This window comes from Pelodiscus sinensis, chromosome 24 (assembly GCF_052426305.1).
Source record: "Pelodiscus sinensis isolate ZL-2025 chromosome 24, ASM5242630v1, whole genome shotgun sequence".
NCBI lineage: Eukaryota > Metazoa > Chordata > Testudines > Trionychidae > Pelodiscus > Pelodiscus sinensis.
This window is the reverse complement of record NC_143075.1, coordinates 10,797,301-10,811,770: the sequence shown is the minus strand read 5'-3', so window position 1 is coordinate 10,811,770 and position 14,470 is coordinate 10,797,301. Positions and strand designations below refer to the sequence as shown.

Here is a 14,470-nt window from a genome sequence, read left to right as displayed (position 1 = left end):
CCCCCGCTGGGGACTTTTGTACATTTCAAAGCTGATCCACCCGCGTGCAGCCCAGAGTCAGCAGGACTTCCCGCGGGCCCCGGACTGCACACAGGGTTCTGCATTCCTCCTTTGAAATGTCTCTGGGGCTCGTGTACATTTCAAAGGAGGAATGCGGATGTGCCTATTGACTAGTCATGTAGCCGATGGAAATTTCCATCAACTACTCGATTAGTAAATGACTCGATATTTAACATCTTTAGTCCTGAGGAATGTTATGATACCAATAGAGCCACCGACCAGACTAGATTGCTAGGCTACATCTGCACTAGAAACTTTGACTGGTGTATCTGTCACTTAGAGCAGTGGGGTTTTGTCTTAAACAAATAACATTTCTACAGTAAAAGCCTTAGTGCAACCCCAGTCATACTGGCAAAGTGCTTTTCGCAAAACAGCTATTTTATTAGGGAAAGTGGTAGAAATCTAGCAAAAAGCACTCCCGCGCCAGTACAAGCAGCGTCTAAACCAGAAGACTTTCCCAGTATAGCTGTTTGATAAATTGTTTATAGTCCAGAGACCAGTCAAGTTTATTGCTATAAGCCAATAATAAACTAGTACAGGAAAAAGGTTCTTTGTAGCTCCAGTCTCTGGGAAGCTCTCTCATGCAGCGTTAAAACAGCAAGGAGGTCTTTTCACCTTAAAGACTAACAGATTTATTTGGGCATAAGCTTTTGTGGGTCGAAACCACTTTGCCAGATGCATGAGTCGTGCGGGATTGTTACATTCATCTTAAGCAGAAGCTGTGATCCCAAAGTTACACGTTTTAGCTGGTATTTTATCTGATGATTTTACAAGTTGCGTCACTAAAATCCAACCCATCCCTTTGTCCCCATTTCCTATCATATCCTGGTCCTTCCTCTTTTTCCCTCTGTTTTGAATACTGACATTTCAGAAAGTCCTTCCCTAGCTTGTATTAAGACCTAGAACAAATGTGTTTTTGATTTGACAAGTTTCCTATCTGCTTATGCCAAATGCTGCTTCAGGAAATGAGGGGTTCTGGCAAGGGTGGGGAACCTCAGGCTTAGGCCAGATGTGGCCCCTGGCTTGCATGGATCCAGCCCCCTGAGACTAAGGCCCTCCCCCAGCATTGGGGAGTCCGCGCTGTCGCTCCAGCCCCCCTGCTACCCACGGTGGGGCTGGAGCGCACAATTTACTAGGCTTCCCCCTCCTGAACTTTGGTGTGTGAGGGGAGTGTGGGGAATGTCTTTCCCCTTCTCAGTCGGGGGCCTTGTCAGTGAGCGAGGTGGATTGGGGGGGAGGGGAGAGTTGCCTTTTCATTTGTGTGGCCTCTGACTGATTTTTTTTTCTCCCTGTGAGTGAGTGGCCCTCAACCCAAAAATGGTTCTCTGCCCCTGTTATGGGATAGTTCACACAAGTGAGCAGGGCTGTTTAAAAAGAACAGGTCAGTTTAGACTCTGTAATGGCTAGATTACTGTATTATGTGCTTAATATATCTAGGGATATGAAAAGTTATTCGTTTAGCCATTTTGGATCGAGGCCCGTTGCCCAGCTGTGAGGTCCAGCCACTTGGCAGGGGCCAGTTAATCACGAAGCATGTGGCGAGCATGCTATTAAGCAGGAGGCTTTGCAGTTAATCCTTTTAACATCCCTAAATGTGTGGTGCAGACAATATATATTGGTAGCATGACTGATCTGTATGCTAGCCCAGTAGCTATTAATCAGCAACACCTGCAAGTCCTTTCTAGGCAAGGCTTTAAGGTACAGAAATAGGGATTGATGGCGTTCTCGGTGGGTTAGAGAGGGGGGTGTTGGCAAGCAGCATAGTGTCTTAGGATGTCTCATGGAGTGACCCACATAACTGCACATGGGCCAACAGGGGGTGCTGCAGTTTAGGGCTGCAATGGCTGGGCAGAGCTAGGCATGCAGATGGGTCTGTGGGGGGCAAGGGAAAGAAGAGGTGATCTCTGGGGACAAGTGATAATCTCTTGTGGATTAGCCCTCTTTGGGTACGTCTATGCTACATGGCTCCGTCGACAGAGCCATGTAGATTTGTTTATTGGGCAAAGGGACATGAAGCGGCGATTTAAATAATCGCCGCTTCATTTAAATTTAAATGGCTGCCACACTGAGCCGACAAACAGCTGATCAGCTGTTTGTCGGCTCAGCGCGCTAGTCTGGACACTCCGCGATCGACATCAAAGCCCTTTGTCGACCGCCCCGGTAAACCTCATCCCACGAGGAATAACGGGGTGGTCGACAAAGGGCTTCGATGTTGACAGCGGAGCATCCAGATTAGCGCGCTGAGCCGACAAACAGCTGATCAGCTGTTTGTCGGCTCAGCGTGGCAGCCATTTAAATTTAAATGAAACGGCGATTATTTAAATCGCCGCTTCATTTCCCTTTGCCTACAACCCTAATTTACGTGGCTCCGTCGATGGAGCCATGTAGTCTAGACACAGCCTTTAGAAATTTGTCCTACAGGCCAAAAACCTTCCCATAGAGGCCACTGGGGGTAGTGTGGCTGGGGAGGGGGCGGAATCTCCATCCTCATCAAATTCTGGATTGTTTAACCTCCTGAAAACACCCTCCTCCTTGCAGGAAACCCTCAGGCCAGGGCTCCACTAGATCCAGCAGCTCGGCTTCAGGTGCACCACTGCAGCTATGCAGAATACATAGCTGAAGTTGGCTTACCATAAGCAGAGCTTGGCGGCATCTCCACAGCAGGAGGCCGATGGGAGAAAACACTCCCGTGGGCTTTCTTTACTCCTCACAAAAGGAGGAGTGCCGGATGCTGGGGGGGGGGGATGGGGCGCTCTGAGTTTGATGTAGCGAGTCTTAACTAGACTCACTAAATCGACCTCCAGAAGATCGATTGTGGCAGCAGTGATCTTCCATGTAGTGTTGACAAGGCTGCAGTCAGTTTCTTGCAGGAGGGTTCTCTTCCTGGCTCAGCCACTGCCTCATAGTGCAACCTTAGAATCCTAGGACTGGAAGAGACCTCAGGAGGTCAAGTCCAGCCCCCTTTCCAAAGCAGGACCAATCGCAACTAAATCAACCCAGCCAAGGCTTTGTCAACCTTGGGCAAGTCACTTTTCCTCCTGGCTGCCTTGGACCCCCCCGCCTTCACATTTATAAAGCAGGGATAGTACTTGGCACTGCTCTGTGCGATACTGCAGAGGAGTCCCCCTGCGTTCGGTGGCGTATCTGGTAGAGGAAGGTGCAGTTCGTCCTTGGGGAGGGTGTCTCTCCACAGCGCACATGCAATGCGAAGTGCCCATGTTACCCACCCCACTCAGGCTAGCGCTCTGCCCCCTGCTCGCGGCAATTGAGGAAGATTCTGGCCAGCAGAACTGGGTCTTGGCGCTCCAGCAGCAGCTCGTGCTCTTAGAACTGGGCATCTCTGTGGCTGCCCAGCCAGCCCCTGGCATGGAGTACAACGAGCGCGTGTGGTCACAGCAGGTGCTATTTGCGGAGCTCCTTGCCCAGTGCCGCGGGCCCGGAATGAAGAGCCAAGCCCCCCGAACGCCGTTTCCCTTGTCCCTCCAGAATAAATGTTTCCGCTACTGGCCCGAGAAGAACTGCACCAAGGAGTACGGCCGCATCTGCGTGCGCATCGTGAGCGAGCGCGAGGCGCAGGGCTACTACCTCCGGGAGATGGAGATCACGCGGACAGACCGGGTGAGAGGGGCCTCTCCTTGGGTGGGGGGGGGGGGGGGGCAAGACGCTTGCGGAGCTGTGGTGCGGGAGAAGTCCCCAGCCTGCAGCTCTGAGGCTTTGGGCGGCTGTAGAAATGTTTTATCGCACTGATGCGGCTCCTCCCGGCATCGCCCTCGTGAGGACGGCGCTTGCTTTTGTTCCTGGGCCGGTAGCATTGTAGAGAATCCTTCTCGTGCTCCTGGCCCTCTGGGCCTTGCACTGAAATCTGTCGTGGTGGGAGAGGTTCCCAAACAAGGGTCGGTGGGATCAGCGGGGGGACCGATCTTCCCTGACCTCCCCAGGAAAAGAATCCAGGCCCTGCGGGTGTCAGCCCACTCCTGTTCGCTTGTGGCTACACAGTGGGGCTCTACCCTAGCAGAATAGTATGTGTGTCTGTGTGTCTCTTCTCTCTCTTCCCTTCCCTCCCCTTCCCCCACCCAATGTTTGGTGCAGAAAACCTTGATGGGGCAGTTTCCCTCCTTTTTTACTTGGCTTAGAGCAAGGCTGGGCAAGATGCACCCCGAGGACCAAATCCGGCCGGCGGACAGCATCTGGCCACTTGCTATTGATATCCTGCTGCCTGTGCTGCTGAATTTCCAGGCGGTAGCTCAGGCAGCAGGATCCTATTGAAATGGCTCCCGGTCCCACTGCTACCGTCTGGCCTGGGAGTGCCCATGGCTGCTGCGTCTGTTTAAAGGGCTCCTGGTCATGATGCTACCTCGGTAGAGCTGTGAGCCCTTTAAATAGCTGGAACAACCCCGGGTGGCTGCCAGGCAATGCAGTAGCGACTGGGAGAGGCTCTGCGAGCCCTTTGCTGTGTGTTCACTTCAAAGCTTCCAACCCCAGACCAGTGTGGGGGGGGAGGCAGTCCCCCAGCCCCGCCCCTTCCATGCTAAGCCCCGCCCCTTCTGGGAGTGGAGCCAGCCCATGACCATGTACCAAAATTCATTAAGCAGCCTCCTTGCAAAAATTACTGACCCCTCCCCCCCCTTGGCTTAGAAGATCTCTTCTGTGGGCATGGGAGCGTGTCCTGTACCCGTCTGTGGTGGATGGGGGTGTTCTAACGAAGCGACCGGGCTCTGTCCTGCAGGGGGTGCACCCCAGACTGGTCAAGCATTATCAGTACTTCAGCTGGCCAGACCACGGGGTCCCTAACGAGCCAGGAGGGGTTCTCAGCTTTCTGGACCAAGTCAACCGAGCACAGCGAAGCATTCCAGACTCTGGGCCGATCGTCGTGCACTGCAGGTATACACCAGCAGCCTCCCTGCTCGCGGAGGGGTGTTGGGGGTGGGTGAACAGAGGGGGCTGTTTCTCAAGCGAGTCATTCATGAGTTGAGGTGAAATCTGCCGCAACTTGCTTAGGTGGCCTTGGCAGCAAGGCCTAAAAAGGAGCCTGCCTTGTCCCCAGTGCACTGCCACTACTTAGCACTTCCCTGGGGCGGTTTCAGATGGGGGAAAGAGGCAGAGCCCGGGTTAGAACTTGGGAGGTTTGAGCTCCCAGGTCTCTGCCCAGACCTGTGGGCTGTGCTGCTGAGCATGCGGTTCTGGTGAGTGTCTCTTCCAGCCACAGGCGCTGATGGGCTTGGTGTGCTGACGGAGGGCATGCACGGAGCTGGCAGATCTAAGGTCTGTGGATGTGTTTTGGCTGCACCTGCGCTGACCCTTCCTTCTCTTCTCTCCCCAGTGCTGGAATAGGACGCACAGGCACGATCATAGTGGTTGATATCCTGGTGGATATTATTCACCGGCAAGGTATGGCTCCTGGCCCCTCCCATGGCATTAGCTGCCCCCTGGTGCCCAAACGGTTCCCCTTGGTTGCTGAATGGCGGTGTAGTCTAACCTAGTCCCCTTACAAGTGTGAGTCTGAGGATCTGTGGCCAACCGAATCTGTTCAGCCATACGTCCCTTGTTATGGGGGCTGGTCTGAAAGTGTCCGAAGGGCGGGGGAAAGGCCTCTTGCCCACTGGAATGGTAAGCTTCCCTTCTGGGTTAGTGGGCCTGGTGTGTGTGGGGTGGGGCAGCACTCTGCCTCCTGAGGAAGAAATCCACTGCCTCCCAAAACAAACTGGCGCACCCAGACCCCCACGGCAAGCTCTGGTTGAAATGGAGGCTGAGTTCCTGGCCTTACTGGGAGTTCGGCCATTAGAACATAAAAATGGTCATATTGGGTCAGACCAAAGGCCCATCTATCTCCGTATCCTGTCATCTTCTGACAGTGGCCAATGCCCGGTTTCCTGGAGGGAATGAACAGGGAACCATCAAGTGATCCATTGGTTTCAGAGGGACCCATTCACCCAGAGGACCTCCTTAAATCCTCCTTTCCTTGTGCTAAGGTGGGGCTGACGCCCACCAGCCTCTCCAAGAAATCATTGTCCTGACCTTCAGGATGTAATGGAGAAGGATCTCCTTTCGAGATGCTCTGTGGGCCCATCTTTAGAACAACATAGGCAGGGTAGACTAGAATTCTCCATCCTGGAGTGCTCCAGATGCCTGCAGCTAGGTCGTCCTTCTGTGTTGTGCCCTACAGGGCTCTTCCAGAAGGGTTAGTGTCATGGCTTCCCATGCCGCACAAAGGAAGTGGGTCTGTGTGGTGCTCAGGAAGAGAGGGATTTCTCCCTTCCGCCCTCCCCCTTCTACCCCGTTTGCTTCTCCCCCTCGAGCAGGTTTGGACTGTGACATAGACATCCCCAAAACCATCCAGATGGTGCGCAGGCAACGCTCTGGCATGGTGCAGACAGAGGCACAGTACAAGTTTGTTTACATGGCGGTTCAGCAGTACATCGAGACCGAGCAGAAGAGGCTAGAAGAAGAGCAGGTGGGTCCCGTTCCTGTCCGCAAGGCATCTCGGTGGGATTTGGTTCCATGGGAGAATCTGCTCTAAACCTACCCTTCCCGGTCAGAGCAGCAGGTCAGAACGGAGCCACTTCTCCCTGTTGGGGCCAATCCAAATCCCGGGCCCGCTGAATGCAAGCACTGGAAATCCAGCTCTGAGCCCAGCTGCCTCCAGGCAGCTGAACGTGTGAGGACACACCATCCCCAGCTCCAAACCTGGATCCAGATCCCAGGCATGACCCCCCAGGGAGGCTGGGTCAGGGCCCCTCTCTAGTTAACAATGAAACTGACTGTAAAAAAAAAAAAATGGCAATTTCAAGAGCTTTCAAGTATTTTGCTTTGCCATGGAGCCAAGTGCCAGGGAGCTTCCAATAGGGACGTAAAATCCTGTTCAAACTTAGATTTAACCAGTTCACTGATTTTTAAAGGGGGAGGGGCAGGCCGGAGCGGGCTGCCTACCGCAGGCAGGGACTGCACCAGCCTGGCCAGAGCAGCCCCTGCCTGCGATGGGTGTGCCCAGGCCCCCCATGGACAGGAGCTGCTCTAGACAGCCAGAGTCAGCGGCAGGCCCGGTGGGGCCGGAGCAGCCCCCTGTCTGGAGCAGGCAGGGATGTAAAAATCCACTTAAAAAGGTAACCGCTAAAAACCGTAGTGGCTACGTGTCGGCTTCCCCAACGGGCTTCACTGCAGTGGGCAGCTCCCTGGACGTGGGGTCGTTGGCCCTGGAAGGTCTAGAGCAGCTCTCTGCCCAGGGTGGGTGGGAAGCTGCTCCAGCCCCATTCAGTTAACCAGAACTGATAAGCATCACCCATTTAGCTGCCTGGGGGTGGACACATGTGCCGCTGGCAGCTGCTGCATCTCCTTACTTTCCCTTTCAGAGGAATAAGATGAAAGAGCGGGACTACCTGAATATCCGCTACCCTCCTATGGATAAAGCCAGAGCCAAAGGGCAGCTGCCCTCGCCGAGGCCTCAGCCTGGGTATGTTTGCATGGAAGGAGATTAGGGATGGGGCGGGGAGCAGGCGGGACTGAAAGGACCATCACTTCCCCAGTGGCTGCCATCTTTCACACCGCCACTTCCTCCTCCCGCTAGGGCACTTTCCAAGCTCCCAGAGGGAAGGGAGTCTGTAACTGGCAGTGTAAATATGTACCCGTCAGCCCCTCCCCAGCCTGCTGGTCTGCCCCATTGTTGCAGCTGCCGTTCCGTCGGCAATTGCGTAAGCCCCTTTTCCTTGGAATTGTCCTGTGAGCCGTAAGAGGGAGGAAGGAGGGCAGCAGAGTAACAATCCGCTATTACGCAGCGCTCTAGAGCGAGAGAGCGCGCTTGTGGGGGATGAGTTGGGGGAGAGGTGAGCTGGAGAAGCTGAACGCTGAGTGACCAATGTATTTTTCGGTTCATTGCCCCTTCTGAAAAATAAAATAAAAGTTCACTGGAGGTTACCCAAAATGTTGCACTTCAAGGGTTTTTTTTTTTTTCAAATTGAAAAACCGAGGCTCTCTGTTGCTCCCCACCTCCCCAAAAGAGTGAAGTCTTTGGGTTTCATTTATTTAGAGTATTTTTCCCACCAACGCAGCTTGGCAAAAGACGTGAATTTTCAAAACGTTTCCCAGTCACCAAATCTGCATTTTTCGCCAAAAGAAACACTTGAGGTTGATTAAACTTCATCCCAGTCTATTGATGACTCTTTGGTGACAGTAGAAGTTCTACACTTCTCTCTAAAAGAAGAGGGGCCATAGAAGCGGTGAGCCGGGGGTTGTGCTATATAGGCAACGAATTTGCCGTTGCTGGCAGCTTTTTGTTCTAAAACTATAGGCTTTTCAACCTTGCTTCATTTGTGGACTCTTTAAAAATTGTTGAAATCAGCAGTGGACCCCTTTGGAAATCTGTGGGCCACCAATTCTAGAGATGCTGTCATTCAAAGGGGATTACTTTGGGGCACTTCTCTTGCCTGTGCTATGCAGGAAGTCAGTTGAGATGGTCACAATGGTCCCTTCTGCCTTTGGAATTGATGAATGGGAGGGGCAGTGGAATTGATGAATGGGAGGGGCAGTGGAATTGATGAATGGGAGGGTCAGTGGAATTGATGAATGGGAGGATCAGGGTGTCCGGAGCTGTCGGGGTGGACACTTGAAGGGGTGATGTTTTGTACAGCTGCTTACTCCTCCAGAAGAGACCTTGTGGTCCGGTGCTAGGTCAGATTTAAGTTGAAGCAGGCTAGGGAAGCAGAAATGGAGGTGTTAGTGGGTGGCTTGAGGGTTTGTTTTTTACAGGCTAGCTGGGGGCTACAGCCTAAGTCTTGCCTACTCTTGGAACAGTGGTTGAAAAAATCACACGCGCATCCCTTGTGATGCCGGCAGCAAGAAGAATCCAGGCACCTCTGGCCTTGTGCCGAGTGGCTGTGCATGAAGGCAGGCAGGGTCTAGCAGCTGTCCCCTTCCTGTCTCCTCCCCAGCACCAAAGCTTTCTGAGCCCACATACCCAGTGGAAATGGCGGCAGAATAAAATTTTCCTTCCAAATGCTCCTGATGCTTCAAGCCCGGGAGCTGCCTTTTGCAGATAGAGCCCATCTCTAATACGGGTTTTGCAGAGAGACATGTGGGCCTGGGGCTGTACCAGCAGTAGCAGCAGGATCTGCTAGAGGGCAGCAGACACGCTGGGCAGAGGGGCTGGGGGGTTGAGACTGTCCTTCTACAAGCCCAAGACACCTGCACGTGTCCATTTATTTGCAAATGAGCTTTGTGGACCCTGAGCTCGTCTGACGATCACTCAGCCCTAGTTCTTCTCTAGTATGGTGAACTTTCCAAGCCAAGTTGAACCCTGCTTCGCTGCTGCAACCTGTCAAAAGCCAGGCCTACCCTAAAGGGAAAGGTCAAATTAAGATGCGCAACTCCAGCTACGTTAATTACATACATGGAGTCGGTGAACCTTGATTCGAACTTCCCTCAGTGGGAGGCCAAGGGGAGCCAATGCTCTTGTTGGCTTCCCTTGCTCCTTGCAGAAGCAGGAGTACTGGCTGCTGATGAGGGCACCCTCTGGGTTCGATTTAGTGGGTCTTTATTAGACCTGCTACATCAAACTCCAGAAGATCAATAGCAGCAGCATCTATCTTCCCCAGAGTGAAGACATGACCTAAATGTTTCTCTTGATGATGTTTGAACCTAAAACTCTGAACCTCAGAATGAGGGTAGGGAGGGATTGTACATGGGACAAAGTCAAAGAAAATTATTTCCTGCTGGCTGAATATTGCATAGCCCTTATTTCACAAGGCCTGGGCTGGCTTTCAAGGGATGTTCACAGTTATGTGCACCTGGGATTTTGGCTAGGCCTGTTCTGAATGAGAAGCTTGGCTTGCAAAAAGCAGGTCAGGATGGAGGCTGCTATCCACCTCCCTCCTCCAGAAAGTCCACAGTTTTGGCTCACCCCTTTCTTTAGAGGTGAAGGAAGCATTGGGAACGTTCTCTCACCGATCTTGTTCTAGTGTTGTGTTAGGGATGTTAATATCAGTTAATTGACTAGTCAAGTAGCCTCCTGAATTCTTATCAGTTACTCATTTATTCTATAGTCCCTGGGGGCGGGGCTGGTAGACAGTTCACTCCGGCCCCACTCCCGATGAGCCCCCATCCACTCCACGCTGCTGCCTCTGTATCAGGGTAGCAAGGGCAGACTCTAAAAACCAGCTCCCCTCACGGACTAGCTGCCTGTCACTCATGCTGCTGCCTCTGATACAGAGGCAGCAGTGCTAGGTGGCGGCAGCAGCCCCTGTCTGGGGGTGTGAGTCTGAGCTCCTGGACCCAGTGCAAGCCAGGACTGAGCTGGGTTGCTGGCCAACACACTAAAAAATGTGACCGGGGGGAGCAGGGAAATGTGTGTAATCTACAGCATTAACCTATAAGCTTTTGCTTATCGGTTAATCGACTACACTATTCAATCCCTATGCATGTGCGTATAAAGGCCCTCCTGTTGGATAAATGGTCAAGGCCTGGTCTGAGTGCGCATTCAATGTGAGGGACCATAGGCATGAGGTGCATAGGCATGGGGGTCGTTCTTGGACTCACTAGCTGAGGGGAGGGTGTGGAAGGGCCCCTAGGCAATCTACTCACAGAAGGCTTTGTGTCTTTCCAGGGCTGATGACGACTCAGCCACAGTCTACGAGAACCTGAACATCAAAGGCCCAAAGGTTTCAGGGATGAATAACGTGGGAAGATAAAGGAGCTGGATGGAGGCTGCACAGGTATGAGGGTTCCCTTCCATTGTCTGAGATGGGCACTAAACCCCACCTGGATTCTGTGGGCTGTAGTCCCTGGTCAGCATCATGTGACATGTGTGGCCCCATCTATGCAGGGAAAACCCAGCTACATGTTCGAACAGATCTTAAATGTATGTGTGCTGCTCCTGGGCAGTGGCTGGCTGTGGGTGGGGGTGGGAGAAATGAGGCAGGAATTTTTATTTTTAGAAAAAGGCCTCAGCTTGTCCTGTTGGTCTCATTCTATGTCTGTCTTCCCAGTGTCGGTGCTGAGGGTATGTCTACATTGCAGTCTGACTGGATTACAGCTTGAGTAGATATGTCCAGGTTGGCATGGCTGCAAATAGCCAGGCAGATGCAGTAGTATGGACGTTAGCACAGGCACAGATCCCTGCATACCTACTTGGGTGGCTAAAACCACAACTCTGCATCCATGCTGCTGTTTTGAGCCATGCTTGCACAGGCCTGTACTCTTGAGCTGCAGGCAAACCCTGGATTGCGTATTGGAAAGAGGGAGACCTACACCTAGAATACTAGAACTGGAAGGTTCAAGAGATCAAGTCCAGTCCCCTGCCTCACGGCAGGACCAAGCACCATCTAGACCAGTGTTTCTAAACCTTTTTTTTTAAAGTACCCCCCCCCCTTTTTTAAATGTAAGTACCCGAGTACCTACAGTTTTCAGACACATGCACAATTTTTTTCTACCGTTGCAACACATTTGTTTTAACAACTTACTCGTAGCCAGGCGGTCGATGTACTTTTTGCACCCAAACATTTCAAAAATAATAAAACGCTGTAAAACTTAAAACAAAAATTCAGTTTTCTCCAAATGTCAGTTGTTGATGTACCCTCCAGACTTCTGTCAAGTACCCCTAGGGGTAGTTGTCCCACTGGTTGAGAAACACTGCTCTAGATCTTCATCACCTGCTCTTAAATATCTCCGGGGATGGAGATTTCACAGACTCCCTAGGCAACTTATTCCCGTGTTTAACCACCCCAACAGGAAGGTTTTCCAACTCCCCTTGCTGCCATTTCAGCCCATTGCTGCTTGTCCTATCAGAGGTTAAGGAGAATAATTTTTCTCCCTCCTCCATGACCAGCAGGGGAGACTCAGATTTTGGGGATGAGTCAGTGTCATTGCACTACACTGGGCCAGGATGGTCAATCCCAACCTGACATGACCTCCATAATAGCCCTCTCTGGCTTGGCTTCATCAGACACCTCTCGATATGACTTCAACAGCCCCACCGCTTCCGATAGGTGCCCAGATGTAAAATACCCACAACTGCAGTATTCCTATGCATGGTTTCCTCACCTTAGAGCTTGGAGGGGAGCGCGTCTCATTTGTCTGTCTTGTCTGACTCGTTATACCTAGTAGCTGACAACTTCTCTCTCTCTCTCCTCTTCTCTTCTTTGGGTCTTAGGGTTTACCGTGTTTCCCTCCACACTTCCCAAATTCTGCCACCACTGCCTCCCCCTTACCTTCGCCTTCCAAGCACCTTGGATCCAGCGAGGAACCACAATGCTGAAAGCACATGAGCAGGGCAGAGTGTGCGCCTTAGGAACTCGCCTCGATCTAACGTATTCACGGGGAGCGACCTTTATCCGCTCCCTTTTTCACTTAGGCCGATATTTATGTGCAAGTGCCTCTGGATGTTGATAGGGTGTAAAAGCTCAGTGTTTTTTAATGTTTTTGTTTTGTTTTTGTTTTAAAAGAATTAAATTAATTTTTTTAAATTGTTTTGTAAAAAATTGAAATAAATTGAGGCTCTGTTTAGGAGCTTGGCCTGCTGAGGACAATCACCGGCGTGTGGCGGCACTTCACAGCTTCAGGAGGTTGCTCCTTTCTGAGCACGAGGTGTTTAAACCGAATCCTGGGTTCACTCTACTGGCATGGGAGTGACGGACTGAGAACGCGGACTGGCTCCAGGTATTGTGCAAATCACTGCTGTGTAAAGGCCCTCTGCTCCCTCGCTCTTTTGGAAAATGCCCCTCCATTCTGCTGTATTAAACGTGGGCAGCTACACCGTCCTGTCAAAGCGCCTAGCTCCTGACGATGGGGCAGCCCCTGCTATCGCCGCATGCAGAGAACCAGTGGGGTGCAGTGGACTTGTCCATCTGGCAGCAGAATCCACCTGCCACACAGGGAGTAGACTCGGACACCCGCATAAGTGAGGAGCCAGCCGTGGAACCTTCATCTCCAGCAACGCAGGCCTCTGTCCGTGGAGCCTGAAGCTCTCTGTGGCGGCAAACACAGGAGGGAGGTCACGGATCTGTGTGCTCAGCAGCAAGAGGGCCACCTCTCGTGGGCCGTCAGCACGTGAGAGCGAACCAAGGACTAAGAGCTCTGCTGAATTCGATTCCTGACTCTGCTGCAGTCGTGCTGCGTTCGTTCCCCCACGTTTGTATGCTGAGGCTGATACCATGTACACCGCATAGGGGAGCTGTGGGAAGTGCTTTAATATTTGTACAGCACCGGGAAGAAGAGGAGAGAACGCTTTGGAGGGTTCATATTCCAGTTTGGTTCGGGCATCTTAATTCTGACTGTCAGCTGTCGCAGTGCCGGGCCAGCAAACCGCTCTGCCAAAGACCCTCCTTTCTGCCGGACTCCTGGCTCTGTGCAAAAGCCCAGGGCCTGAATGCCAGGGCCTAAAGCTGGAGAACTTGTCTTGGACAGCTGTTAATGGCAAAAGAGAAGCTCTTCCTTGTCTGCCTGAGAAGATGGACTTGCTGGGCAGTGGCGTTAGCATGCAGGGGTGGCACTGTGGTCCTTCCAAGGCGCTGCCGGGGTAGAACAAGGAGTACAAGGATGTACCGTGGCTGGCACGTCGGTCACAGGGACAAGAAAGCCGTTTATTTTTATTGCACTTTTAATAAATGTTGACTATTCTAAAGGATTTAGCTGCCCTTTTTTTTTTTTTTTTTTTTTTTTTTTACATTTGAAATGCTAGTGACAGTGGCGGATGGATATTTGAAGTGGGGAGGGATGCCAGCAGGTGCCAGGCCTGTCCTACCTGAACACCTGCTCCTCTGACACCCCGATTGGCATCCCTCCCTAGTTTTGGGCTAGCTCTGAGCCACTAGCTTCTGAGAGAGCCAGTCTCCAAGTCCTCCCAAGCCTCAAGCGCATGCTGGGAAATGAGGCGGTTTTAAAGGGCTGCTGGTGATGGGGGTTGGTTGTTGGGGTAAATCCGGGGGAACAGACCAGACGGCAGCGGGTGCAGGGCTCTGCCTGGGCTGCAGTTTGCAGTGGGAAGTAAATGAGCAGACGGCAGGCAGTTGTACTGTGACACAGGCACCAGCCCCGTCCCCTTCCTTCTCTATTTGTCCCCTAGCCATTACAGGTGAGATGTTGGTGATTGTTGGGTCGTCTGATCCATCCCCCCCTCCCCAGACTGAGCCCCTTCCGTACAAAAGGTTCCGCCCAGCACTGGATTAAAAGTCCTGGATGCAGCAGGCAGGGAGCTGGCCTGGACAATGCGTGTGTTCTAAGGCTTGCTATAAATCAGCCACCTATTGAATCGGTGACAGCAGCAGGGCCCTGCAGAAATGCTCCCCTGGCAAAGCTCTCATGCCCATGCTGGCGACCTGCTCTCCTACTCCAATCCCTCTTGACGGCTTGGAGGGGGAGAAGAGCTGGGGAGAGCACCAGGCTGGCCCATCTGCAAACCGAGCCTTCCCCCCCTATTCAGGGGGTT

The 14,470-nt window shown here is 52.4% G+C and overlaps 1 protein-coding gene across 3 annotated transcripts in view; it reads left to right on the top strand.

The window, feature by feature from the left end:
- The window catches only part of LOC102443910 (tyrosine-protein phosphatase non-receptor type 11-like), a 111,068-nt gene extending 97,399 nt beyond the window's left edge, over positions 1-13,669 (top strand). For 2 of the 3 annotated variants that reach the window (XM_075906706.2, XM_075906708.2), the window contains exons 10-16: positions 3,547-3,678; positions 4,787-4,941; positions 5,381-5,448; positions 6,360-6,511; positions 7,407-7,507; positions 10,652-10,760; positions 12,197-13,669. In XM_075906706.2, the coding sequence (XP_075762821.2) occupies positions 3,547-3,678; positions 4,787-4,941; positions 5,381-5,448; positions 6,360-6,511; positions 7,407-7,507; positions 10,652-10,736 (693 nt within the window). In that variant the 3' untranslated portion in view covers positions 10,737-10,760; positions 12,197-13,669. The remainder of the gene's footprint in view (positions 1-3,546; positions 3,679-4,786; positions 4,942-5,380; positions 5,449-6,359; positions 6,512-7,406; positions 7,508-10,651; positions 10,761-12,196) is intronic. The other variant, XM_089773185.1, reaches the window with a different exon arrangement.
- Positions 13,670-14,470: the final 801 nt, after the last annotated feature.